Raw genomic sequence first — 27,703 nt, 5'->3', positions numbered from 1 at the left:
AGCTTCTAGGTTAGACAGCAAGTAACTAAGCGAGAAGGAAAAAACTTGTCTTTTTAATAGTCACAGGCTATGTGATACACAAACTTTACAAGTATCAGTCAATATAAGCAGCAGCTGGAAAAAAATTTATGCACAAGTATTTTGTACAAAACTGTTATGATATTAAAAATGCAGATCTGCATGAACAACAGAGATGACACTGATATACATGTAAGGCAACAGCGACAAGCCATCAGCAAAGAACCTGGACTTGTATGATAATCTCCACCCCCACCTCTCTGAACTAAATTTAAATTGACAGTAGTTAAGCCAAATAAGAACTATATATACATATTAGCCTAAAAATGCTTTAAATTATTCTGTTTTAAAGTAGCTTTAAGAAAAAAAAAACACCTTTCCTTAGAGATTGCAGGTAAAAGTGCAGGCATCACTTTCATGCCTTGTCAGGGGTAAGAGAAGTGTAAGATAAAAGACGATGGATTTTACTGAATGGCCAAACTGAATTTTGGCACACACACTAAACCCAATTTTTTTTTCAGTTCTTTGAGCCCATCTTCAGCAGGACAGAGCACAAAAACATTCTCTTAATAACTGGAATCCCAGAGCTATGTAATTTGTAAATGGAGAAACTGCTGAAAGTTGATACTTGTAGTAAAGCTATATTTTGTTTCCTATCACTGAATATTATCTGAAATATCATCATTATCTGAAATCTAGATGAGTCATTTCTCCTTTACATTCTTATCCCACTGATAATTTGTTTAGTGACTTGCTTATACCAGCCCAAATGTGGTACAATAAATGTTATTAAAAAGCAGGTTACAGCTTGCCATCTTACCTTATTAATACACAGCCTGTGGCATACTGAAGGCTGGAGCTTCAAATAAATACAGATCAAACCAGCATCCAGTATTGCAGTGAAGTCACTGAACCTTAAGTCTCAATGTATGGAATTCCATGGACCCAGCCACTTCCCATTCACTCCAAATGAAAGGACTTCTACTGTTTAATCCACTTCCCATTGAATACCACTGTATAGACCTCTGTCAATTAAATTACTCCAGTTACATATATATTCATTGATCAAGCCACAGGATTCATCACACCTAACTGAATTCTCACATTTTGCGGTCAGTGCATTGGTCAGCAATCATTTGCACGCTAATACTTTTGTATAAAAATGTACTATAACTGCATCCAAATTTGGACAAGTATTTTGAGGCATTAATCTTTAGCCGATCTTCAAGTGATGAACATAATATTAAACATTAGAACTGTGAATTAAGATAGCTCTCATCTTGGTAATACCTACATTTAATCTTTCATTGCCTTTCTGTGATGGTTACAGATCATAGAGAAAAGGAATAATAATTCAACTAATAACTCATAGAATTTTCCAACTTTTTAAAAAAATTTCCATATGGAAGATGTTTCTACTGTTTCTAAAATCTAAGTTGCTTCCGCATCATCATCATACATTCCTAAGTTGGGGTGCAATGGTTAAGTGTGAGGAAAAGCTCCCTCAACCTTGCTCCAACAAAGCTCTTTAGCACCAATTACATTCCCGAAATACAAGATCAAAGTGTAGAACTAAGGTCATTTTACCCTGCATTAAAAGTCAAGATGGAAAGGGTTTTAATGTGGTACTACATTGGTGCCCGTATTGCAAGAGCGGTGAGAGATATGATAGAGGTATTTGCTTTTATACTGCATTGCACCAGCAGCATAATGACCTACAGTAAAGACGTAGGAAGGATTAAAACCACAGACCACCGCAGCTATCTTAACTAGGCCTCATCCCACCCTGCTTTCTGCAAGGATTCCATTTCATTCTCCCAATTTCTCTGGCGCCATCACATCCACTCTGGTGACACCTTCCACACCAATGCTGCCAAGGAGCCTTCCTCTTCCTCAGCTATGGCCTCGATTCCCATCATAGTCAACAGAGCTCTCAACTGCATGTGTTTCATTTCCTGCAAATCAGTTCTTACGTGGTCTCTTCCCACCCAGAGCAAGGACAGGGTCCTTATTGCCCTCACTTTCTGTCTCACCAGCCTCCACATTCAACAGATCACACTCCATATCTTCTGCCACCTTAAACATGATACCACCACAGAATGAATCATCCCAGCCCCTCCACTTGCAGCACTCGGAAAGGACCATTTGTTCCGTGACTCTGGTTCACTCTTCCATCGCCACCAACATCCACCGCTCTTTCTATAGCACCGTCCCTTGCAGCCACACGAGATGTAGCACCTAACCTTATTCCCACCATCTAGAGATGCAAACACTCCCCCTTTACTTGCAGTCAGAGCGATACAGCATGCACTGCCAACTTGGTCTACTGCACTTGATGCTCACATTATGGTTTGATCAATATTGGATAAACCAAATCCAGACTGGGTGACTGTACCATGCAATACCTCTGTTCAGTCTTCACGGGTGACCCTGGGCTTCCAACTGCCTGTCATCTTAACTCTCCATCCCACTCAAGACTTTTGTTTCTGGCCTTTAACATTCTTCTAATGAAGCTCAAGAAACAGCATCTCATCCTCTGACTGGACGTATTACAGTGCTTGGAACTCATCGAATTCGATAATTTAAGATAATCAGCAGTTCTGATATCTGGCTAGTTCTGATAGCTCACTTGTCTCTCTCAGTTCTGGTGTTTATTTTCCCCTCTCTCATATAGGTTCTCATCCCCATTTGCATCTCCTTCACAGTTCAGCTGTGATCAACAACCCTTCATCACCATAGGCAATCAATCTCCCTTGACACCAAGCTTCCAATTGCCTCTCATCTTAATTCTCCATCCCACTCACTCATTCCCTTCGATCTCTCCACCTTCCCTGCAACTAAAACCATGCTCAAATTCTATTTTCTATTATTAATGAAAGGTCATAAACACAACACTTTAACACGGTTTCTCTACAGATGCTATAGGAGCGGCTGAGTGTTTCCAGCATTGTGTTTTTGTTTAATACAGGAGGGAAACTAGACTGTATTACTCAGTGGCCAGCTGAAAATACTTGCACTCTTATCTTTTAATGTGTCTCCCTGCTTATCTGCTGCAAGCCCACAATCCCTTTAACTTGGAAGCAACAATTGGACATGCAAGACTTGAATGTGTACAAGAAAGATCTGATGGCTCCCAATGGTGTACATGGGAGAAACAGAATATCATACAAGACAAAAACTGAATACTGAGGTGTGTTGATTAATCAGAACTTCTCAGTTATGATGAAAGATCATTGACCTGGAATTTTAACTGTATTTCCACAGATGCTGTTTTACCTGCTCAGAATTTGTACGTTGTGTGGTAAAAATAAAATCCCCTGTGAAATAACTTCATGATACCAGTCTGTCTGCCAATTCAGTTGACTATATTTCATTATGGCAAGATATACTTCTGGGGGTTTCAGCACATGACCTCTTGGTCCCCTACCCCTGCCATTGGTTACTCACACGATCACCAGACAATCAATTGAGGCCATCAGACAACAGTCTGAGGCCGTTTGAAAAAAATGTCTCAAATTTCAAGGGAAGCTCATCTTTGATTTTCCTTTGCACTTAATAATACTGAATAAACCGACTGGTGAATCAAGTGGTTAATCATAATCTTCTCTCTCATAGCTTCTCTGTTTTTAGTTTATACCCCTGAAATAGTTTTAGGAAGAATCCTTTCTTTAAAAAAAAGGGGGGCAAAAATGCAGCAGAATATTGTGATGGAAGAATTTTGTTAAAAGGCGAACACTCATTTCTATGAAAACACAAGTGATTGAGAAAATAAATCAGGTATACGTTGAGAAATTGTGTGATTGGTATAAATCTTCTAAGGGATTTCCCCTTACCAATGGCGATATTCAACGTGGCAAGAGACTGAGTCCTGATGAAGGGTCTCGGCCAAAAGGTCAACAGTTAATTTCCCTCCATTGATGCTGCCTGACCTGCTGAGTTCCTCCAGCATTTTGTGTGCGTTGCAGGAGATTAACAGTTTATTGTCTTCACAAGATGCCATTACTTGAACCTTACAGTGCCCAGAACCATCACTTGACTCCTCTAGTGGCCTCTACACTTAGGGCTATTCTCAGAGTCAGAGATCCAGCATGGAAACAGGCCCTTTGGCCAACCAAGTCAACACTGACCATCAAGCATCCATTTACACTAATCCTACATTAACTTCATCTTCTTTTATTCTCCCCACATTCCCATCAACTCTCCCCCCATGGTCTATCAATAACAAACTAGGAGCAATTTACAGCAGCCATTTAACCTACCAACCTGCATGTTTTTGGGATGCGGGAGGAAACCAGAGCACCCAGAAGAAACCAATGTGGTCACAGGGAGAACATGTAAACTCCACACAGACAACACCCGAGGTCAGGATTGAACTAAGTCTCTGGCTCTGTGAGGTAATGGCTCTACTTGCTGCACCACCCCAATAGTCTATACTCAAGGACAGCCTCATTATTGAATGTTGGGCTGTGGTGGAGTCACTAACTGGAATTTCCCAATAGACCCATCCCCTTCTATCTCTCGATCACAAGCCCTTGCTGTAGCCTTCACAGTATCCAAGACCACATCATCCCTTAAACTTTGCTTTCAGAAAGAATCACATCTTTTATCTACACCACGCCATGGGCAACTAGCTGATAACTGGGTCATGGATGGGTTGGTAATATTGACCATTAACCAGCAGTTAAAACAGGAGAACAAGGAAAACCATCAGAAAGGTTAGAATGGAACCAGACTATGCATAATGGAGCTGGGCTCTATTGTGATCTACACATGGAGCTCACTGGAATGGTATCTTCTAATTAGAGAAAGAGATTGCCCAATGCCCTGTGCAATAATGACCATGATAACTAAGGAAGAAATCATCTGCTAATATTAATACAAGCCTTTCAATGGCTGTGTTATTCCTTTGAGGACACAGAGGGGTCTATTCTGGATTCAGTACAAGACTTCACAACACTTTTTTTTAAAAAATAGATTTCAAACCCATAATACTGAGACTTTATAGAACTGTATGAGAACTTCTCTCTGCTAAAGTGGGTATTTGCCACCAGGGTCTTTCTCCCTCCTTCAACTAAACATCAAATGTGGCTCAGATGGTAGTGTGCTCGAATCAGGATCAGTAAGGAAGATGTGGGTTCACTCTAGAGACTTCAGCACACAAATCTGGGCTGATGCTCGGTGGAGTACTGAGGGAGTGCAGCAATGCTATGGTGGACTTTTTCAGATGGGATATTAAACAGCTCTTCACCTGAACACCAAAGAAATCTGGCACTCTCTCAAAGATGAGCAGGGGGAGCTTTTCCCAATGTACTGGGGCCACTACTTTTCCCTCAACCATCACCACCAAACAGGTTACCTAGCCATAGTCACATGGCTGTCCGAAGGAACCAGGTAGGTCCAATTGATTATTGTGTTTCCTACAATGACAACAATGGAACCACTTCAAACAAGAAGAACTTCCTTTAAGCTTCAGAAATGTAGACCTTCTCTCCTTTGCTCTCTCCATACAGTGTCATCATTAAAGAAAGTCATTACCATTTCTACACATTTCAAAAAATATTTAAAATGACGCAGCATTTTACTTTTAGCAGGTCAATCCCCTGCAGAGCAGAAGCCCAGTATTTCATATCGATGGCTTTGGCCATGGGAACACATACTCAGCCAATTTTGTGTTAAAGTGAGAGAACACACAATATGGACATCACGAATTTCCAGGTCAGGTTATAGGAGTGTCTGATGCAGCTGTGGGCTCTCCTACACCACCTCACCAATAACACAACACACCCAACACAATATTTAACAATGTTACAAGGGAGCCACCTCATAGCACTAAATTATACACAATATATTATGCTGTTGCAACTCCTGGGATAGTTTCAGACCACTTCAGTTTCATTTCCATCACAATATTGTCCACAATTTACTGCTGTGCATTCAGAGGTCAGTGCCTGTGCCTAACTGATCACACCACTTTCACACCCACATTCATTTTAAACCAGCCCTCCAATGGAAAATGGCAATTAGGTAATTACAGGTCATGGTGAGATTTAATGGGCATTGTCATAGTTGTGGAGAAGTTTTAATAGAATTGAAGGGTGGGGACCTCACTTCACTGGTCGGATGATCAGCAACCAGAACACTCAGATGGTTGTTGGGGTAAATGAGGCCATTTTTTGTTTAAACTTGGTGACCTGGAACATACTGTTGGATCTTTGAACCATATAATTGGAAGGGAAAAGTAACCAAGCAAAAGGAAAAGAGCTGCAGCATGGGACTAATTGGAAAGTAAGAGTTAGCGCAGGGATGAGGATTGAATGGCCTCCTTCCACATATTCCTAGCTTCTTTGTCAAAGCCACTAGACTTTGCTATTCTAATGCACTATTCGATAGCTTCCCAGTTATACCTTTGTTTAAATATTACACGATCCAAAATTCTGCTGCCTGTATCCTCACACAAGTTCTGTTCACCATCACCCCCCTGCTTGCTGGCCTGGACTAGTTCCATGTTATGAAATGACTCACATTTAAAGCTTTTGCCCTTTTTTCCCCCCAAATTCCTCCCTTTCTCTGTAATATTGTCCAAACTATAACCTTTCTAGATCTCAGGTGGAACTCTAGCTCTTTACTGATTTGGATGGTGGCCTTACCTTCAGCTACCAAGGCCCCAAGTTCTGCAATTCCTTCCCCCAAACCTATCCACATCTCCAGCCCCTCTCCAGATCTCTTTGACCAAGCTTCACATGATCTCCTCTAACGCAGTTTACCATCAATTTTTGCCAATGTTTCTGTGGGACATTGTCTATGTTAAACACCTGCTATATCAGTAACAGTTGCTGCTGATTGCAGCATTAGGCTGGTATATTTGCTGGAGAAACCCTGCACAAGAAACTGTTTTATTGCCGAGCCAGCTAATATCGTCTTCTGTTTTTCATACTGGGTTGGTCTTTATTTGAGAGCAGAGGTAAATGTGGTTTGAAGACCCTGACATTTTCTGTGGGGGATGGGGATTCCTCAATTATGCTGGATGTGAAAGTTCAGCTCTGTGCGTATATACGAGCAGAGATTTTTTTTTGTTTTAAAATGCTGCAGCTTCTGTTCAGTTTCTGGTAGTGGGTGTAGAATTTTTTAAATAATAAAATTATTCCTATTTTTTCTTTATTAACTAACTCTTATGTGATTATTAGAGTATTGTGATCTCAAGTATGACTTAACACAATATATTCAGCAGTATTTTATCCTCTCTTTGATGCATGTACTCTATTTTTTTGTGTGGAATTAATAAAAATATTGTAAAAAGAAAGAAAATGCTGTAGGAATTTAGACAATGGTGTCTGAAGTCTAAAGCCATTCAACCATAGCCAGCTGGGAGCATGTGAGCATACAATCGCAGACAAGCAGCACAAATTGAATTTCTAGGCAGTTATGCCCAATCAGCACCTACTGGTCTTAAAGCTGTATTACTTTAGTGTTACTTTACATTTTTCTACAAATTTTGAAAATTCAAATAACAATTATTTTAGCAGAATTTCATAAGTAAACTTGTACAAGGTTAAAGCCAGTCAGCCTTCCAAGAAAAGGCAGGAAAATTGCTTGGTTTTATTTTTAGCAACTTCTGTACTCAAAAGTGGACTGTAATTTGATTGGAAAAAAAACATACTGATGAGAGATGTTACAGAATGCACCAATCTCAGCCAGACCGATCACACAGAAGGTAAGTGAGCTTTTAGATAACCCACCCATGGTCTGCACTGAAGTCCCATACCTTGCTGGATTGGAGAGGAATTTCCAGAATATTTCTCCCTTTATTTGCCCTGCTTTTTCTTTTTAAACTTTGTTTTGCCTCTGACAAAAGATTACATGCTTTTTGTTAACTTGAGTTACAGCAACACAAGAGTTTAAGTTAGTGGACTATCAATGCAAATTCTAATGATCTAGAGTTATGATTTCAAATCTCACCAGAACAGCCGTGGATTTTAAATTCAGTATTAAATAAATTGGGAATGAAAAGCTAGAATCAGTAATGGTAACCTTGAAAACCAGATTGTTGCAGAAAGCCATGGTTTCAAGCAGGGAAGTAAATTTGCCATTCTTTGTTCGTTTCTGGTATATAATCCGTTTAAGGGCAACTGGGGACAGTAGCAAATGCTGGCCTTGCTAACAACACCCTCAGTAGGGATATATAAAAGGACAATGAGAAGCAAACGTACCAAATGAAGGACTTTGAAAAGAATTTGATGGGATACGTTCTAACATGAAGTAAGTGGGGAGGCAATTTAAAAAAAAATTGGTTTCCAGGGAGGATGACTCACTTGGAACCCTTCAGTAAAACATGAAGATGCAGCTCCAAATCAAGTTGCATGCTTTAGCAGAGAAAATCTGTGGAATAATTAATGCAACCAAAACCCTCATTGGTACTAACTTGAGCAAATATTAAATAAAATGGAGCAGCAATCTCAGTGTGTGAAGTCTGCCTTTACTCACTAGTTAAAACCCTATTCAACAAGAGCCGCTAGACAGTCCACAAAGGGTTAGAGATTATTGCAAATGCGATAAAAAGCAGTTTGAAAAAAAATCCTTCAAGACAGTAGCTTAATGAGACTATTATTAAATATTACCATAGTGTTGATTTAGTAAAACAACCAAAAAAAAATGCACATGAGACACAAGGTTTGTGTCGATTTCTGGTTTCCCCGCAAACACATAACAGTGTCACCTTCAAATCTTTAGACAGAGAGAGGGAGAGGAGGGCCGGGAAACCAAGCTGAGAGTTGGAAGTGTAACTGTCTTCGTTTCGGACAGATGCCTCAACCTGCCCAATTAATCTAGGCTGCAAGCTTTCAGGGTTCAACCTAGGCAGAGTCCCTTGGCAATGGGCATGACTATTTATCAAGTGCCCCTCCCACCCACAACCTGTGGAATTGTGCAATACCTAACCTATAACAGTACCCAACCCCTTTCCCCCCCACCCCTTTCACATCTTGAAGACTCACTGATGCAGAATAAATAGGTTCTTGTTGTTTCTGTGCTACTTGTGTGTGCCAAGATGCCAGATTGTTTTCCATTCTGCAATTCACGAGCCATTCTAGGTTGAACCCTGGATTTTGACACCTCCTTCCAGATCATTCTTGTCACTGGGTTGACTCCAAGGAAGATCCTGCTTCACCCTCATGGCTGGCAGCCTCGAAACCCTGCTCTGCATTCAGTACATCCGATTCCAGATTGAGCCCTGTAGTGTCCGATATAAAAGAGTGGTAGGCGTCTCCTTCCACCATCAGCAGCTTCAGCTTGGGAATCCAGCTCTTGCGGACCACACGGCGAGCATTGGTGCACATGTCCGCCGCAATGGCATTCATCTCGCTCTCCTTGAAGTTAGGAGCAAAATTCTGGCAGTAGACTGCAGATAAACAGCAACAATGTTAGAGCAAAGTGGCTCAATGGATAGCACTCTCATCTGTTAGTCCCTTGACATTTCTGTGACAGTCAGGAAGCACAGCATTATCAAGTTACCATCTTTTCAATGAAACATTAAACTGAAATCCCACTTGCTCTCAAGAATCCCATGGCACAATGTCAATATTCAATATTGCAGCCTTAAAATTAAATTCCCTTCCTTGTTTCTCCTCTCCCTCCTGTCTTGCTGGGATATAGATTTGGGGAGCTGACTGTCCTTCAGCATTTAGTGACCATTCTCCATGTGTGAAACAGGCAAGGGATTGTAGACAAGTGCAGTCTGCCCTTTAGTCACCTTCCCAACATCTCTCTGTAACACTGAAGACGAGGAAACCTGACTGATTAGTAGAACACTGGATATGGTTAAGAATGAGGGACACAAGCCAGAATTTCCTATCCCTTTGGGTTTTCTTTTATTGCTAAATTGAAACACTTTTGTTAAATGGCACAACAGAGCATAGTGATCCAGTGACTTGGACATGTCCTAGAAACAGGAAAAGCAAGGGAGCTGCATCAATTGTATATAATTAAATAAACTTGGAAATAAAAATCTTGTAACAGTAACACTGACCGTGGATATATTGGATTACTACAGAAACCTAGTCTGGTTCACTAGCATCCTTTGGGGAAGGGAAGTTGCTGTCTTTACCCTGTTTGGCCAACAGGTGACTCCAAACCCACAGCAATGTGACTGCCTCTTAAACGCCTTGAGGAAAATGGGATGGGGAGGGAGAAGGAGCAGCAATGTTTATGGTGATCACTCCAGACACACAGAAGCACTTGGAAAACTGTGCTGTCACCTGTTAACTCCAACTACAACGTTAACATGGTTTTATATAGTATTTATAATGAAATAAGATTTCCTAAGGAGCTTCACAAGAGCATTATCGATTAAAATTTGACTCCTAGCCATATTAGAAAGTAATAGAACAGTTGACCAAAATGGTCTTAAAGAAGTAGAAAATTGAGGTGAAGGTTTGATTGGAAAATTCCTGAGATTAGGGTCTGGACACTGAAGATACATTGGCCAGTGATGTATCTTCACTTTTTTTTCCCCAAGACCATGGGAGAGATTTGAAAATGAAGATGATAACTTTAAAGTTAAGTTGGACCAGGAGCAATTGCAGGCTACTGGGCACAGTAGTGATAAATGAATGGGACTTGCTGCTAGTTTTGAGGTGAATGTGCACAGGTTTAGGAGACTGAGCAGGAACAAGCTGAAATAGCCACTGCTGAAGGTAATAAAAGAGGTGAGTGAAGGTTTCAGCAGCTGATGAGTGGAGCAGGGATGGAGTGGGCAGCTACAGAGGTTGGAGTAGATACTCGCAGTGAGAGTGGGAATGTGGTCAGTTGTTGATCTCAGGGAAAAAAAATAGGACTCCAAATTGTGATTGTTCTGGCCCTTAAACAGTGGCCAGAGAGTGGATGAAGTTGTGTTATCCACGGAGGATAACCCCAAGATCAAAATATACTACACGCACAGGCAGCTTTCAATAAAGTGCCACATACAAGGCTAAATGCCCCAAGGGGAACACTCAGTGCCTCAGCAGTCCTGTGAGTGTAGAGTCTGTGCCTACTGTACTCACTTTTTACAGCATTAAGAACCCGACTGTCCAAAGGCTTCCTGCTTGGATCATTTGTGGAGGAGCGGATTCCCGTGCCACAGCTGTTTGCCAGTGTGTTCCTGTAGTGGCAGACGAAGTGAACACAAAGTCAAATCAATCCACAAAATACTTCTGGTTTGAACTACAGTGCCTCCTTTAGAAGATGGTGACACCTTTGATGCCTTTTCATTTGTAGAAATCGGGATGAAATTTGTACCTCATTCTGTGTCCCCTTCCCTTCTTGCCCCTGCCTTCCTTTCCATCCATGAAAGCACTGGCCCAAACTGGGATCCAGTTTCACAAAAATGTCTGCATTATCTGCACAAAACTCTTAATGTTAGTTGGCTGTTCACCCATGAGGGGCATCTCCTCACCGTCCTTGCCTGCTAAATGCAATGTTTCAGAGTTTAAGGGAAAAGTTAATGGAAACTGGTATATATGGTAAACCAAGTGCAGCAGCATAGTTGTGTTATTGGAGTAGTAGGCCACAGACATGGACTGTTGATCCATTGACATGACCACAGTAGCTGGGGAAACTTAAATTAAATTAATAATATTAAATAAAAAGCTAGTGTCAGTATTGGTTACACAAAACCACTGTAATGTTGTAAAACTCACTAGTTTCCACTGCAGAACAAAACTTTTTTTTATTGTCTCATCTGAACTAAATTGGACTCTACATCAACAACAATGAGGGTATTTCATCTCTAAAATGGCATAGCAATTCCTTCAGTTCAAGGGTAACTAGGGATGGAAAATAAATGCTAGCCTTCCCAACAATGCCCTTATTATGAACCAAGATAAAAGTGGCATTTTCAGTCTGATTTGAGACCCAAATCCCCCCCTTTAGCTTACACCTCTGACGAAAACTCTGTATTTTGTCATTTCAGCAATATCATAAACCTTCACTTTTGCTCTTTTTCCTCCATACTTAAAGAAGAAAATAAGAAATAGCAGGAGTAGGTCATACGGCCTCTCGAGCCTTCTCCATTACTCAGTAAGATCATGACTGATCCTGTGCCTAAAGTCCATTTTTCCACTTGCAGCATTTTGTCCAATTCCCTCAGTGTCCAAATATCTCAGGTTACCATCTTCCAATTCCGAGGGAAAAGTCAAACTGAAATGTTAATTCTCCCCACAAAGCCAGCCTGGCCTGTAGAATCATCTTCTGTCTCTCGCTTCACTACTCACACAGCTTACCGGTCAAAGAAGGATGCGAGCAGCCTTCGGAGTAGGACTTTGTGGCGGGTTCCTGCACAGACGTGACAATTCATTAACTGGGCTCGAGTGATAAAGACACTAGTTCCTGTCACATACAGAAAAATTAAAAAAAAACCACAAAATTAGCAAGTCCAGGCCAATGAGGGCCAAGTTGATTGGGCAGATTGGGAGAGGAAGATCTTGCTGAGAGGGAAAGTCACCCGAAAGGAGGACTGTACCTGTTACAAGTTCCAGCTTCTCGGTGGGATCACCTTCCGCGTAAAGCTTGGGGTGACATCGGTTTCCAATCTGGGTGATGAGTTCAGCCGGCAATGCTGCCAGATCTCTCCTCATTCTGACCCTTGAGCGGGCATCTGTGGTCAAGTGATCAGGCAGAGCTTCAACCCGCTCGGTCGCTGGCAAGAAAGCAACAGAATAAATCTAGCGATTAGAACCTACAGAATGGATAACTTGGCCATTTGTCTTTACAGTCCACTCTGTATTTATGCTCCACTCAAGCACCTTCCCTCTTCATCTCACCCATGAGCACGTTGCTTTATTCTTCTCTCCTTCTTCTCTATTAGCACATTGCTTCATTCTTCTGTTGTCATTTAACTTCTCGTTAAAGGCTTAAATGCTGTTTGCCTAAACTGCGAACGTAGTAGTGAATTTCACATTACAACCACTTTTTGGGTAAAGGAGATTCCTTTCTGCAATTACGAGTAACTGATGTGTCAACCTAAGTTACCAGGTGTGACTTAGTTCTAATCTCTTCCATCTAGGACACCTATTCTCCACCTGTACCTTAACATAATTTTTTTAAAAATCTGGAAACTCCCCTTCTAGAGAAAACAACCCCAGCCTATTCAACCTTTCTGGATAGATATGCAGTACTTAAGGAGCACTGGGCTGGATGTGATGTTGCTGGGATGAGACATTAAACCATTACTCGCTCAGGAGGACGCAAAATACTCCATGGTTCTTCCTGGTGTCCTGGCCAACACTTATCCCTCAATCAATATCACACAAAGAAAATCTGCTGTTTGTGGGATCTTACTGTGCACAAACTGATTGCTGTATTGGAGAATAAGCAACAGTGACTACACTGAAAATGCTTCACGTGGGATGGCCCAAGTCTGGGCAATATGCTGTAGAAAAGCAAGACTCTGGTTTCAGTTTGTTTGGAAAAGTGCTTTCAAAGGAATGTGGCTGCCAACAGAAGCTGTGCACCTCTCCAATGCCTTCCTTCCATTGTATAAAGAACCTAATTCCCAGGTCTGCTGTAGGAACCTTGGGAATTATTTGGCAGATTATGTAAATGACTTAATGGCTCCCCATTTCCATTGAGGCACAGCCCGGATCTACACATTCCACAGAATAACCCAGTGTGGCATGCCTGAAGAGAGGGACACATAGACAGGAGGGAACCTGAATGGTACCCAATGCGTGTGAGAACCCTGACATGTTTCAGAGAAAGGAAATGCATATACACGAAGGGGTTCTTGCATGTTCCTCCAACAACTACTGTCTTTCAGTGTAAACCAATGCCAGCTTTCTACCTTGAATTCTAAAGTTCTGTCAGAAAGACCTCAGCCCTCTGGACTTTGTTGGCAAGTCATCACAACAGAAGGTTTTATAACCAGTGTGTGCAGCTGCAATCCCTCTCTGGCTCACTCACATCAAACATCTCTGTTCTGGCTGTGCCATTCCTTCCCTCAGATTCCTGAACGGTCCATGAGCCTAACCTCATTATTCCTCTTTTGCACTTTTATTATTTATTTTTTGGTAACTTATAGTAATTATTATGTCTTGCACTGTACTGCTGCTGCAAAACAACAAATTTCACTACATATGCAAGTGATGATAAACCTGATTCTATGGTAACTAGCCAAAGGACAGAAGCCAGTATGTGCTCCTCCTGTATGACTGAAGAATCTCTGTCCCCCTCCAACCTACCTCTCACTTACAACCATAAGTGAGCGAGGGCTTTTCTCTTTGGAGAGAAGGAGGATGAGAGGTGACTTGATAGAGGTGTACAAGATAAGAGGCTTAGATCGAGTGGACAGTCAGAGACATTTTCCCTAGGGTGACAATGGCTAACATTAGGGCACATAATTTTAAAGGTGATTGGAGGAAGGTATAAGGGGGATGTCAGGGGCAAGTCTTTTTACACAGAGTGGTGGGTGCGTGGAATGCACTGCCAGCAGAGGTTGTGGGGGCAGATACATTAGGGACATTTAAGAGACTCTTAGATAGACACATGAATGATAGAGAAATGGACGGCTATGAGGGAGGGAAGGGTTAGATAGATCTTAGAGCAGGATAAAATGTCGGCACAACATTGTGGACCGAAGGGCCTGTACTGTGCTGTAGTGTTCTATGTTCTATGTTCATGTGGAGCCAATTTAAATCTCCTTTTTAGTTACCGACTCAGATATTGCTCGGCTTACCTGGCTGTCCCACATTCATCATGCTGTACATGGTGTACATGTTACAGATCTGCCTATAGTGCTCCTCGGTCATATCTTCGCTGCCCTCCTCCTCCTCATCCTCTTCATTCTGGTAGGAGTTAGGACTGTCACTGGTGTAGGCACTGGAGGTGCCAGGGCTGGTGCGGTCCGCGCTGCCCGGTCCACCTCCTCCGCAGCTCTGCTGCCTCCCTGCCGGTCCTCCGTGGGAGACCCGCGGGAGCTTGGATCCCACGCTGCCGTTCCCTTCCCTCAGGCCGCTGTCCCACAGCCGTTTGCCGATGGGGGTGAACTGCACGGAGTCCGACTCGCTCTGCTCTGTCTTGACGCGCGACACCAGTGACAGTGGGGTGGCTGCCAGCGAGCGGGGGGGCTTGGGCAGGGCTCGGGGGCTCAGATGCGGTCTCCTCTGCCTGGAGCCCCTGGGAGTCGCACTGCGGCGAGCTGACCTTCAAGCAGAACTCCGTCTCCTTGTCCATAATCTGCTGGATCTGGAGGAAGCCGGCTGTATACATCAGGAGGAACTGGTCGCCCATGTTCATGCTGAGCCTGCCGGTGTAGCAGAAGGACAGGATCTGCTGGAAAGACTGCTGCTGGACTGCTGTGGGAAGCTCGAAGCTCGTGCAGTTATTTGAGCTGAACAGGTCCCGGAAGTAGGAACTGCTCGCTGCCAGGACTGCACGGTGTGCCTTGAATGCCTGTCCTTTGACAACAATGGAAACATCACAGTATAATCCCTGCAGCCGCTGCTCATTCAGACATTCCAGGATGTTATTTCCAAAGTTCGGAATCTCCATTTGCAGGGTCTGAGCCATGATGTCTACTCAGCACGCTGCGGTACCTGCCAGGTTAAAGGAGGAGATGGAAGTATTAGAACGTTAACAGATATCACACACAGATGTTCATTTGCTTTTTGCATGCATCTTAGAATGTGGCACTCTTGCATTGGTGTCAGAAGCCTCTGGGTTCAAGTCCCATTTTGAAGCATGATAATATTCTATTGCCAATCTCCAAGAAGTGCTGCACTGTCAGGGGAAAGATCTTTTGGAAGAGCCCCAGGCTCTGTCCATCTTCTCAGGTGAATGCAAAAGATCCCTTGGAACTATCTGAAGTTCCTTCCCAATATTTATCTTCTGCCAGCACCATTTGAAAAAAAATTAACCTGGTCATTAGCCCTGTAGTCTTTGCGTCAGCTTGCTGTGCATGCCAGTACAATGACAATAACTTCAACCCTGCGGAAAGGAATCTGGGCAGAATCTAACCCTTCCATACAAAAATACTTTTGGTCAGGAATCACTGGATAGCCAGCAAGAGTCAAGGACTAAAACAAGTGAAGCTCTACAGTTGCCGGAGAGGCCAGACCTCATTTCGACATTTCCTTCCTTACAACTAAATTACTAAACCAGATTATCTAGACATTATCACTTTGCTGTTTGAGGGAGCTTACTATGTTCAAATTGGCTGCTGCATTTCCTACATGACAGAGATGCTATTTCAAAAGTTCTTTGCTGACTGTACAATGCTTTGAGCGTTCTAAAATGGATGAGAAAGATTAAATTGAAAACATAACAGATAGTTTAACTTCAGAGGTGGACAAATTATTGGAATCAATTCTAACGAACAGTATAAACATTAATTTAGAAATGTGTAGATTAATCAGGACAGTCAACAAGACTTTGTTAGGGGAACGTCTTGCCTAACTAACCAAATAGAATTATTTGAAGAAATAACAGACGGGTCAATGAGAGGAGTAAGTTTAATGTAGTCCTCATGGATTTTAACAAAGTCTAACATCACACCAAACAGATGTTTTTTCTGACTGGATGGCCAACTACCTCAGGGCTCAGTATTTGGTTCTTGCATTTTGTTTTAAAAGGAGGCATGGTAAGGTAGTTTGCAGTTGATATAAAAATTAGCTATGTGGTCATCAGCAAAGAGGAAAACGTTAGAATATAGGAAGATATAGATGGTCTGGTCAGTTGGACAAATGTAATTTAATCCAGACAAAAATGAGGTAATGCTTTTGGGGACCTGAAACAAGGCAAGGGAATACACAATAAATGGTAGGATACAGGGCAGTGGAGAGAAGCAAAGGGACCACAGAACCTTAAAGGTAGCAGGACAGGCCACTAAGGTGGTTAAAAAGCCATACAAGCTAAGGTATTGAAAACTAAAGCAGGGAGATTATGCAAGAGCTGTACCCGATGCCAATTTGACCAAAACTGTCTACCATTTGCAGTTTTGGTCACCACTTTGCAGATAGAATGCAAACAGCTGGTGAGATGCAGGAGATTTGAGGAAGTTGTCAGTCTTGGAAAAAATTAACTATGAAGGAAGATACATTAGGCTGTTTTCTTTAGAATAAAGGAGGCTAAAGGTAGATGATACTGTGTTATGCAAAATTATGAGGGACCTAGACAGATTAAGTAGGAAAGGCTTATTTCTTTTAGCAGCAGGGTTAAATATCAGTAGGATAGATTTAAAGTAATAATGGCAGAAATAGGGTTGAGACAAAAAAAAAGTTCTCTCTCAGAAGGTGGTAGAGATCTGGAACTTGCTTCTTGAGGCAGAAAGTCTAATCACATTTAAAAAGTACTTGGATGAGCAGTGACCTATAGGACAAGAACCTTGTGCTGGAGGTTGGGTTAGGGTTTCTTTCAAGTAGCATGGACATCATGGGCTGGATGGCTACCTTCATTTGACTCTGTTCTCTCAGGCCTTATACCCTTCATGTATGACAATCCAATTCCTTCCACACGACTCTTGGACAGGTACATGGATAGGAAAGGTTCAGTGGGATATGGACCAAATGGGATTAGTTTAGATGGGAATATTGGTCAGTATGCAGCAGTTGGGCCGAAGGACCCGTTTCCGCTCTGCATGACTCTGTGACTCAGGGAGGAGGAGGATGGGAAGGAGAGGGTGTCAATGACTCTTACATTTGATTTTAATGCAGTCTGTCAGGAGGGAAATCCTGGGCTCTTTCCTCAGTTGGGTGTCTGTTGTAAATACAATATCTCACATGGTACTTTTCTTCCAAGTGAGTGCTTGAGAAACACTCTGCCATTAACTCTTGCTCCCTACTCAGCAGCCTCAATGAATGAGCAGTCAGATCCTGCTCCAAAGACACTGAAAAGGATCAGATCAAGGTTTACATTATGCTGACATATTGTTAAAGTTACTGGATGAGCAAACAAGGAGGCCTGAACTGATGATGTAGAGACACGAGTTCAAATCTAAAGCACAACAGCTGGGGGAAAATAAATAAGTAGTAAATAAAATTGTTTGTCAGTTTGGTGACTGCAAAACTATTGAATTTATCTAGTTCCCTTATGTCCTTTAGAGAAGCAAATCTGCTGTCCTTGCGCAATCTGACTCCAGATCCACAGAAAAGTTAGCCTGCTCTTCACTCCTCTCCGAAATGCCCATGGAACCATTTGGATCAAGGGCTACTCGAGAACAGCATGAAATATTGAGTCTTTCCAGCAATACCCACATTGAGAGAATACATATATCAGAAAAGATCCTCATTTTGGATGCCTCCCCCCCACAGATGATATTCATTATCCTGACATGCAAATGTACATGAAGGCGGCACGGGTCGGGAGCCAACGCGAGAGGAATTGTATTTCAGCATAGGGTCATGATCTTTAGAGGTGAGAAGCAATCAGGGCAACAAACAGGAGAAAACAAGATCTTAACTTTAAGTGAGGAAATAATTTTCAGATGACGATACTGATGCATTTTACCATTACGACTCCTCAGCTGCAATATCTTGTGCAATAATAAAAAAAGAAAACACCAAGGCAAAGAGGGATATAACCACTAAGTAAAGGATGCATAATTTCATTCAACAGTTGCAGACTGAACTTTTCTGCTTTTAAACCTTCGGTACTCATCAGCGTGAGAGGGTTTTGTTCTGTAAAACGGCAAAGCTGACCAGTGTTACCACTGAGGGTTGGAAGCTCAGTTACCTGCAAAGTAAAGCCCTAACTTTAGCACATGGGTGCAACCTCAAATGGCATAGCTTACAGCACCAATGTACTGTGGACATCTCAGTACCACAGATTTCAAAAGTTTGGAGGGACTTCTGTGTTGAGGTACCAAATTAAGGGTTAGATTTTAAGGAGAGATTACACAAAACAGGACGATAGTCCCTGGAATTTAAAAGATTAAGAAGTGACTTCATTGATATTTTCCGGATATTATAGGAGTTGACTAGGGTAGATGGAGAAAAAACATTTGCACCAAACTAGTACCAGACAATAACCATCTCCAACAAAACAGAGTCTAACTACTTGTGCTTGGCATTCAACAGCATTACCAATAACAAAGGCTGATCACCAATATTGTGTGGATTACTAATGATCAGAAACACTGTGGCTACAAGTGCAAGTCAGAGGCTGAGTATACTGTGGTGAGGATCTCACCTGACTCCTCAAAGCCTTTCTTCCGACAAACAAAGATACAAATTTGGAGTGTGATGAAATACTCTGCATTTACCTGGATGTGTACAGCATGAACAACAAGGTGATCAACACCTCCAGGTAAATGGCATCACATCCACCACTTGAACACATTCACTCTCTCCACCGCCAGCACACTGTGGCTGCAGTGTTTCTCATCTTGAAAAAAAATGCATTGCTGTTACTTGCCAAGGCTTCTTCCCAGTAACCCCCCAAACCTACAGCTTTCACTACCAAATACATGGGCACCACTGACTGCAAGTTCTCGCCAACTTAGACACAAAGCTGACTTGGAACTTTTGCCACTTCTTCGTCACAGCTGAGACTAAATGCTGCAAGTTCTTAGCATACACGAGCTTCACTAGAAAATCTGCAGTTGTTCAAGGTGGTGGGCATCCCACCATCTTCTCAAAGGCAATTAGGAACTGGCAATAAATGCTGGCCTTGCCAGCAACATCTACATCCCATAAATTAAAAACAAAGTGTTTCCATTGGTTGGGGCATCCAGGACCAATGGGATGCTCAAAAAAAAAATGAAGCCAGGCCTTTTAGGACTGAAGCTAGGAAACACAGCTGCATGCACAGGGTCAATGAAATTTGGGATTCTCTTATACAAATGAAATTGACATTGGAACTGTAAATTTGGGACCAATTGAATTTTAATCAGCCAGAAGTATGGGCCAAGCACGTAAATAGAGTTAGGCCTTAGGTCAGGCTGGCTCAAGGGGATAAATAGCCTTTTCTCAATCTTTTACTCAAAATGTTTTTTTCTGTATCACACAGTGCCTAAAGTGTGACCTCTTCCAACCATACTGTAAATTAGTGGCCTATAAACAGTTGGGTAAAGATTCCCTAAATCCACAACTGACTGCAGCAAGATCTATGGTCTCATTCAATCTCTTTGAACTTCTACAGGGATTCTCAGGTGAATTAATCCCACTGTACCACACAAAAGTATTCTTTTTTCTTTTCAAATAGCCCCAGAGTTATTGCTTGACCTACACATGGAAAGATGGTCTCACAATGTTTTAAACAAATTACCATTTCAAGGTCCAGATATTTTTCATTTCACTGCATTTGAAATTAGTCTATATTGGGGACCCATCAAGTCTCTCAGAATAAAATTGCAAAACAAATCTGGACAACATAAAAAACAATTCAGAGAAACATAGCTGCTCAGTTACAATGCGAAACTAAAATATTGGAGATGCAGGAAATCTGAAATAAACGTATACAGGAGAGGAAATATTCAGCTGCATTTATGCAGAGTACATGAAAAGGACTAATGTCTCAGATCATTAAATGACAACGTTAAGTCTCTTTTCCTTGCCACTGATCTTGTCTGATTTCTCGAATGCAAATCTAGTTATAAACAAAACTAGAGTGTCAGTCCTAGCTGGATTTCGAAAATAACTGGTAATTGGTTTATCATTAGCACATTTACAGTGAAACACTGTTTTGCATGCCATCCATACAGATCATTCCAAACAGAAGTACATCAAAGTAGTACAAAGGGAAAAACAGTAACAGAATGCAGAAAATAGTCTTACAGTTACAGAGGAAGTGCACTGCAGGTAGACGGTAAAGTGCAAGGACTAAGAGATCAAATAGACTCAACAATCCAATTTTGATTTCTGCCAATACTGAATTAATAAATGACAAAACATGCCCATATTAAACAAATCATTCATTTTCTCATTACAGTATTGAAACTAGGAAAATATATTCCTTTAAGCAAAATTAAAATGCTGTCCCACAATGACTAGATACATAGAGAAGAAATAAAGTGATAGTTTAACTTTTTAAAGAGCGCAGCCTGATTGTAGAGGATAACTCCGACACATAGGAACAGTTTCCCCAGCATTTTTCCATGGGTTTGGCTGTTATTTTGCTACTAAATGATTAAAGTAAAGCTGTCCTACTGCGGGGACCAGCTCTCCAGTCCCAGTGCCCAGGGTACTGGGTGTGTGGGGAGTGCTAGTGCAGAGTTTGCTGCAGCTTTGAAGTTTGCTTGCTGTCCGAAGGGGGCCCATCCCCCACCACAGCCACAACCCCCAAACACACACACAAAGGGGGCTGAATACCCCAGGGAGCGGGCAGTGAAGCCGCCCAGGGGCCGCCCCAGGCTAACAGGCAGGGCTTTATGAACAATTGGTGCAGGCTGTGAGCGGCGGCCGGGCCTGGATGCTCAGGACTCACCCCAGTGTCTCTCAGTGTCTGCCAGCAGACTCTCAACAGCAGCCATTCATTGCCAGGACAGCTAGCACCTAGCAACCGAACGCATCGAACGGCGAACTTTGAACCCCCCCTCCCAGCCGCCCGCAGCCGAGCTGCCGAGCGCATCGAACAACGCCACACGTGACGTCGCATAAGCCCCGCCTCCTCCCCCTCCGGCATCCGTGATTGACGCGTCAGGCGGCCGCCGACGTCAGGTAGCTCCACCCCTCCCGCGTCTGCCGCCGCCGCACGAAACCCCGCCCTTCACACGCCAAGGCAGCCGATGACGTTTGGGACCACGCCCACATTGCCCCACGTGGGACCGGGACTTCCCATTAGGCACTGCTGACTGCAGCAAAATGGCAGCTGAGCTGGAAAGAAGCTGCTTCCCTGTTTGTTGACATTATTAGTAAGTTATCTTTATATTTTAGAGACTAAATCTTATTTATTGTTTGTAATTTTAAGCATGTATTAAATTAAATGCATTTTTGTAATAATTCTGGCTGCTGCTGCCTGAGTTGTTCAACATTTTCCTTTATATTTTCCCTCTCAGGGTCTTTTTTTCATGTTATCTGAATCTGCCTTTAGATCTGTGGAGGTGAACAGGTTAGAGCAGGGACTGGGTGAATAGAGTCTGAGGGCGCAGCCAGAGAATGAAGGGATGTCCCTTTCAAACTGAGATGGGGGGAGTTTCTTCAGGCAGAGGGTGGTGAATCTGTGAAATTTGTTGCTATAGAGGGCTGTGGTGGCCAAGTCATTGGTATTTAAGGCAGAGATTGACAGGTTCTTGATTGGTAAAAGGGTTAAGGATTACAGGGAGAAGACAAGAGAAAGGGGTTTGGAAAAAAATTAACCATGATTGAATGGCAGAGTAGAATTGATGGGCTGAATGACCTGATTCTGCTCCAATACCTTATGGTATAATACATACAAAGAGAGATTTCTGTTTTTGTAGCTATTTTTGTCTCTATCAGCATGTCCTGGAGGTACTAATGTACTTTTGAAGTGTTGTAATGTAGGAAATGTATCAGCCATTTTGTATGTGAGAAGGAGTGTTGGGATCACCATTGCTTTGTACACTAACATTTTAGTGCCTGTTCGGATGTCATGATCACGAAAGACTCATGTTCGGAGACATCCAAAAGCTGTTCCAGCGCATTTAAGACGATGTTGGATCTCATCATTAAGGTTGACGTTGGAGGAAAGGTGAGTCCAGTAAATGCCAAGGACAGGAAACTGACAAGCCATCATCCAAGGAGGAACAGCAACTTTCGAAGCTGACAGATGTGCAGAATTAGAAGAAAAGAGATGAAAATGGAAAGAAGGCAGCAACAGCCAAAGCCCAATCTGCCATCTGGAACTACCTGTCCTGAATGCGGAAGAACTTTCAGAGCCAAGATTGGACTCGTAAGCCACTTGAGAGCCCGTAAATAGATCAACAGAATGAAGACCATCATCCTCGACCTTGAGGGATAGCCACGACGATGACCTAAGTAGATCTATGTGACAAGCATATGATGCTGCTGTTCTGATTTATAAATGTCAAGCAGGGGATTAATATTGGCCTTGAGATACTAAGAAGAATCCTGTTGCTCTTCTTTGGTGTAGGATCTTTTACATTCTCCTCAGAGGTCAGATGGCATTTGTTTAATGATCTACACCTAATAAATGCTGCATTTGATATATACTTCATTGGTGTGACCGTCTAAATTTTTTGTGCTCAGTACTCTGAAGTGTGACAGTGAGAACAACATTGGGCTGGCTGTGCCATAGCTGACACAGGTTTGCCCCTTTTCATGCATGTCGGATGTCCAACAGATCTGATTGAAGCTCTGCACTCTGGAATGGTGATGAACAATTCAACAGGTGGAGGCTCCAAGAACATTCTCATCCTCAGTGATGGCAGCACACAGCAATGTGAGTGCTACAAAAAAGGCTGAAGTATTTGCAACCACGTTCAGCCAGAAGCTTCCTCCACTGTCACAGTAGCTAACAATAAATGAATATCAAAAAAAACTGCAGATGCATTGGGCCTTGTTAAAACAGTGCAGGAGACCAAGGACACACAGATTGGAGCAGGATGGGGAATTAAAGTGGCAGGCAACAGAAAGCCAGGGTCTCCCCTGCAGATTGAACCCAGAAGCTCTGTACAGTGATTACCTCAACACGTGTTTGGTTTTGCTGATATGGAGAAGGTCATGTTGTGAACACCGAGTGCAGTACCCTGGATTGCAAGAAGTGCTTTTGAATTGCTGCTTCACCTGTAAGGACTGTTTGGATCTGTGAATGATGGGAAGGGAAGAGGTGGAAAGAAAAGGTATTGTATCTTCTGTGGTTGCATGAGACCTATCTGCCTGTGGCCTCACTTTATCAGAGAGAATCTCTTTGCCCTCTCCATCTTTCCCACCCTCCCTGCAGCTTGATACTAGTTTTCTTTCCTTTCCAGTTCTGATGAAGTGTCTTCGTCCTGAAACGTCCACTCTATTTCTCTTTCTACAGATGCTGCCTGACCTGAGTGTTTCCAGCATTTTCTGTTTTGATCACAGAAGCCAGTCTCCAGCCAATTTGATTCACTCCATGTGGTGTCGAGAAACAGCTGAGAGCACTGGATACAATGAAGACTACAGTACTAGACAATATCCCAGCTGCTGTATTTGAAGGCTTGTGCTCCAGAACTAGTTGTGCCTCTCACCAAGTTGTTTCAGTACAGTAACAACACTGGCATTTACCCAACAATGTGGACATTTGCCCAGGTATGTTCTGTTCACAAAAAGCAGGACAAATCCTCTCTGACTAATTACCACCCAATCAGTCTATTCTCAGACATGAGCATTTGATGGAAGCCATCATCAATAGTGCTACCAAGTGGAACGTAATCACCAATACCTTACTTACAAATTACCACTTCATTTTTGCCAGGACCTCTCAGCTCCTGACCTGATCACTGTCTTGGTCCAAATATGGACCAGAGAGCTGAATTCTAGCGGTTGGGTAAGAGTGACTGCCCTTGACATCAAAGCAGCATTTGACAAAAGTGTGGTATCATGGCCCTCTGGTAAAACTGAGGTCAGTTGGCATCAAAGGGAAAACACTCTAGAGTCATACCTGGCAAAAAGAAAGACATTGGTGGTGGAAGTTCAGTCATCGCAACCCTAGGATATCGTTGCGGGGGTTCCTCAGGGCAATGTCCTAAGCCCAACCATCTTCACTTGTTCCATCGATGACCTTCCATCATAAGGTCAGTACTGGGGATGTGCAATCATCAGTAAACAACATTCACTTCCATTCATAACTCCTTAGCAAGTGCTTGCGTGCAGCAAACCTGGTTAATGTTCAGGCGTGGGCTGATAAGCAACAAGTAACATTCATGCCACAAAAATGCCAGCCAGTGAACATCTCCAGCAAGAGACAATTTAACCACTTTCCCCTTGATATTCAGTGGCATTACTATGGCCAAATTCCACCACCAATATCCTAGTGATTACCATTGAACAGAAGGTCAACTGGACCAGCCACCATGGCTACAAGAAGAGATCAGAGGCTGGGTGTCTTCTGGCAGGTGGCTCACTTACTGATACTCCAATTTTGAACAGAAGGTCAACTGGACCAGCCACCATGGCTACAAGAAGAGATCAGAGGCTGGGTGTCTTCTGGCAGGTGGCTCACTTACTGACACTCCAAAGCTTTTCCACTCTCTACAAGGTATAAGTCAGGGCATGATGGAATATTCTTCACTGGCAAGAAGCTGAACACCATCCAGGATGAAACAGCCCGCTTTACTGGCAGCTCGTCAACCACCCTAAATGCTTATTCTGTCCACCACTGATGGACAGTGCAGTTGTATTTTCTACCAAATGCACTGCAGTTACATGCTGAGCACCTCCCCAAACTGTGACCACAACTAATAAGAAGGATAAGGGCTGTAGGCACAAAGAACCACCTTCATAATTATGTACCGTCCTCACTTGGAAATATATTGCTGGTCCATCATTGACACTGGGTTTAAATTCTGAAACACCCTGCCCAACAGCACTGTGGAAGCACTGCTACCAGAAGGAGTACAGCAGTTCCAGACTGCTCACTTCCACCTCCTCAAGAGAAATTAGGGATTGATAATAAATGCTGATGATGCCAGGTCCCAAAAATGAATACTTAAAAATAGTCAAATTTGTGTCCTTTGCTGTTGGGTGCTTTTGAGTCTTACTAGCTTCTATTCAATTCTGTGTGAGATTTACCCACCTCCTGATCTGTTAGACTTGCCTGACTTCCATTTTTGTTAAGAAATAATGGGGGAATTCCTGAGGGTAATGCTACATTCTTGTATTTAAAAAGAATCTCTGGATAAGTGCCAATTTGATTGGTCAAGATCTCTCCGAGGGCACCTACGTTTCTGGATAAATTAATAGTGTTAATCATGCTGATGCAGGATCTGAACCTGAAATGTTGACCATCCCTCTGCCTCCGCAGAAGTTGCCTGACTTGCTGATTCCTTCAGTGGTTTGTTTCCTTCTGCAGATTACAGCAGTCTTTTGTGTATCTAGTAGTTTAAATTCATTTTGGAAAAGAGGGGCAAAGTCCTCTGTCTCCAGTCTCACTGCTGCCACGTTTTCTGAGCATGCCTGGTTAAATTGCCCCTCCTTCCTGCTGCATATGTGCCTTCTCCCTTTTCCTATGATAACATTACACCGTACCTGCTTAGTCTACTTGTGCCTTCTGTTCTAGCTTCTGCTTACTTTTAAGACTTTACAAAGTATGAGTAGAGTAGCCCCTTGAGCCTGCTACGTTATTCAGTAAGATCATGGATGATCTGAGTTTGACCTGGTTTTTTTCCCCATAATGACCTCAAGACCAATCTGTCTATTTTAGCCTTGAATGTATTCAGTGATGTATCCTACACCGTGCATCAAATCTGTTGTTACTTGTGAGATGCTACCACTGTCTGTGGTTGCCAAGGACTGCTGGCCAATATACTACAGATCTGCAAACTGCTTCCCACCATGTTCGATTGTATTTGGGTAACGTTAGCTACTTATTATGCTGCAATATCCTCATATCAGTGAAAAGCCACGGTGTATTAGCAGCATAGGAAAATAAAACTGAAAGAAGGAATAATAGGCCATTTGTACTGGCATCCATTTTTGCTTGTGCCTATGTAAAACATATACTTCCAGGCCTGATGTTAAACCAAGGATATTTACAGTATGTTCATCAATTAGGCATAAAAGATCTCATGGCCCTTATTGGAAGAAGAACGTAAGAGTTTTTCCTGGTCTCCCCACCAATGTTTATCTCTTAACTAACAGACTAAAGATGGAGTACCTGGTCATTATTAAATTGCTGAGTGTAGGAGCTTGTATGCAAATTGGGTGTTGTCTTTCCTATATTGTAATACTGACTACATATCATAAGACATGTAAATCCTTTAATTTCAATGAAATGTAAATGCATATTGTTGAAGTGACATGATGGTTCTTTACTGCTTTTAATTCTGATTTATGCTGATGGATGTTCCTTGTTTTCCATAGAGTTAAAGAACCATCGGTGAGGCTGTTGCTTAATGCTGGTATACCGAGTGTTACAGGTCAGGCACGTTGTTTACCGCACACTGACTGGGGCCCAGATTGCAGCAAGGAAAGCGGTTTGGCCAGAATCTTTCCTCCATATTCCTGCAGAACAAAGCTCTGCAATGGAAACGGGAAATGAATTGCAAGCAGAGCCACAGCTGACATGTCGAGGCAATGGTGATGACCAGTTACAAAAAGTGAACCTTTTGGAGGGTACATCAAACCCTTTGCCGGATCGTGAAACTTCTCCAGGTGCTCCGATCGGAGAAACTGTTATAAATGAAGGGAAGGCAGAAATTATTTTTCCCAATGCCAACGAAGTATTTTACAATCCTGTGCAGGAGTTTAACCGTGACCTGACGTAAGTAGCAGTGTTATAGATCAATGTTAACTTCTGAACAAGTTTTATACAAGAACTCTAATTATAGTGACACAAAGGACTATACATATGTTTTTGCTGTTACTTTCAAAGGGAGGGTCTAAAGTCGTAAGAAAACAAGAATATAGGAACAGAAGAAATCTATACGGTCTATTGAGCCTGCTCCTTATTTATTAGGGTCACCGCTGATTTGATAAGATAAGATGTTTGGACAACTCCACTTTCCTGCCTGATCTCCATAGCCCTTGAGTGGCCTGTAATACAAAACTCTATCAAACTTTGCCTTGGACATACTCAGTAACTCAGCATCCACAGTTCACTCTGATGAGAATTCTGA

At 42.5% G+C, this 27,703-nt stretch overlaps 2 protein-coding genes across 4 annotated transcripts in view; one reads left to right on the top strand and one right to left on the bottom strand.

Annotated features, from left to right (window-relative positions):
- Positions 1-37: 37 nt before the first annotated feature.
- nacc1b (nucleus accumbens associated 1, BEN and BTB (POZ) domain containing b) lies at positions 38-21,506 on the bottom strand. The gene is given in 7 exon segments (XM_052042081.1): positions 38-9,412; positions 11,055-11,152; positions 12,273-12,378; positions 12,512-12,688; positions 14,723-15,105; positions 15,107-15,581; positions 21,406-21,506. Coding segments are annotated over 6 exon segments (1,479 nt in total). The 5' UTR covers positions 15,556-15,581; positions 21,406-21,506; the 3' UTR covers positions 38-9,146.
- A 258-nt stretch (positions 21,507-21,764) lies between these two features.
- trmt1 (tRNA methyltransferase 1) overlaps positions 21,765-27,703 on the top strand; it is a 30,194-nt gene continuing 24,255 nt past the window's right edge. The window contains exons 1-3 of one of the 3 annotated variants that reach the window (XM_052041886.1): positions 21,765-21,832; positions 23,923-24,176; positions 26,949-27,348. In XM_052041886.1, coding sequence (XP_051897846.1) covers positions 26,981-27,348 — 368 coding nt within the window. In that variant the 5' untranslated portion in view covers positions 21,765-21,832; positions 23,923-24,176; positions 26,949-26,980. Of the gene's footprint in view, positions 21,833-23,612; positions 23,741-23,922; positions 24,177-26,948; positions 27,349-27,703 lie in introns of those variants that run through there. The other 2 variants (XM_052041885.1, XM_052041884.1) reach the window with 2 other exon arrangements.

Source organism: Pristis pectinata, chromosome 31 (assembly GCF_009764475.1).
Source record: "Pristis pectinata isolate sPriPec2 chromosome 31, sPriPec2.1.pri, whole genome shotgun sequence".
Classification (NCBI taxonomy): domain Eukaryota; kingdom Metazoa; phylum Chordata; class Chondrichthyes; order Rhinopristiformes; family Pristidae; genus Pristis; species Pristis pectinata.
Note: the sequence above shows the minus strand (reverse complement) of the source record. Positions and strands in the feature narration are given on the sequence as shown.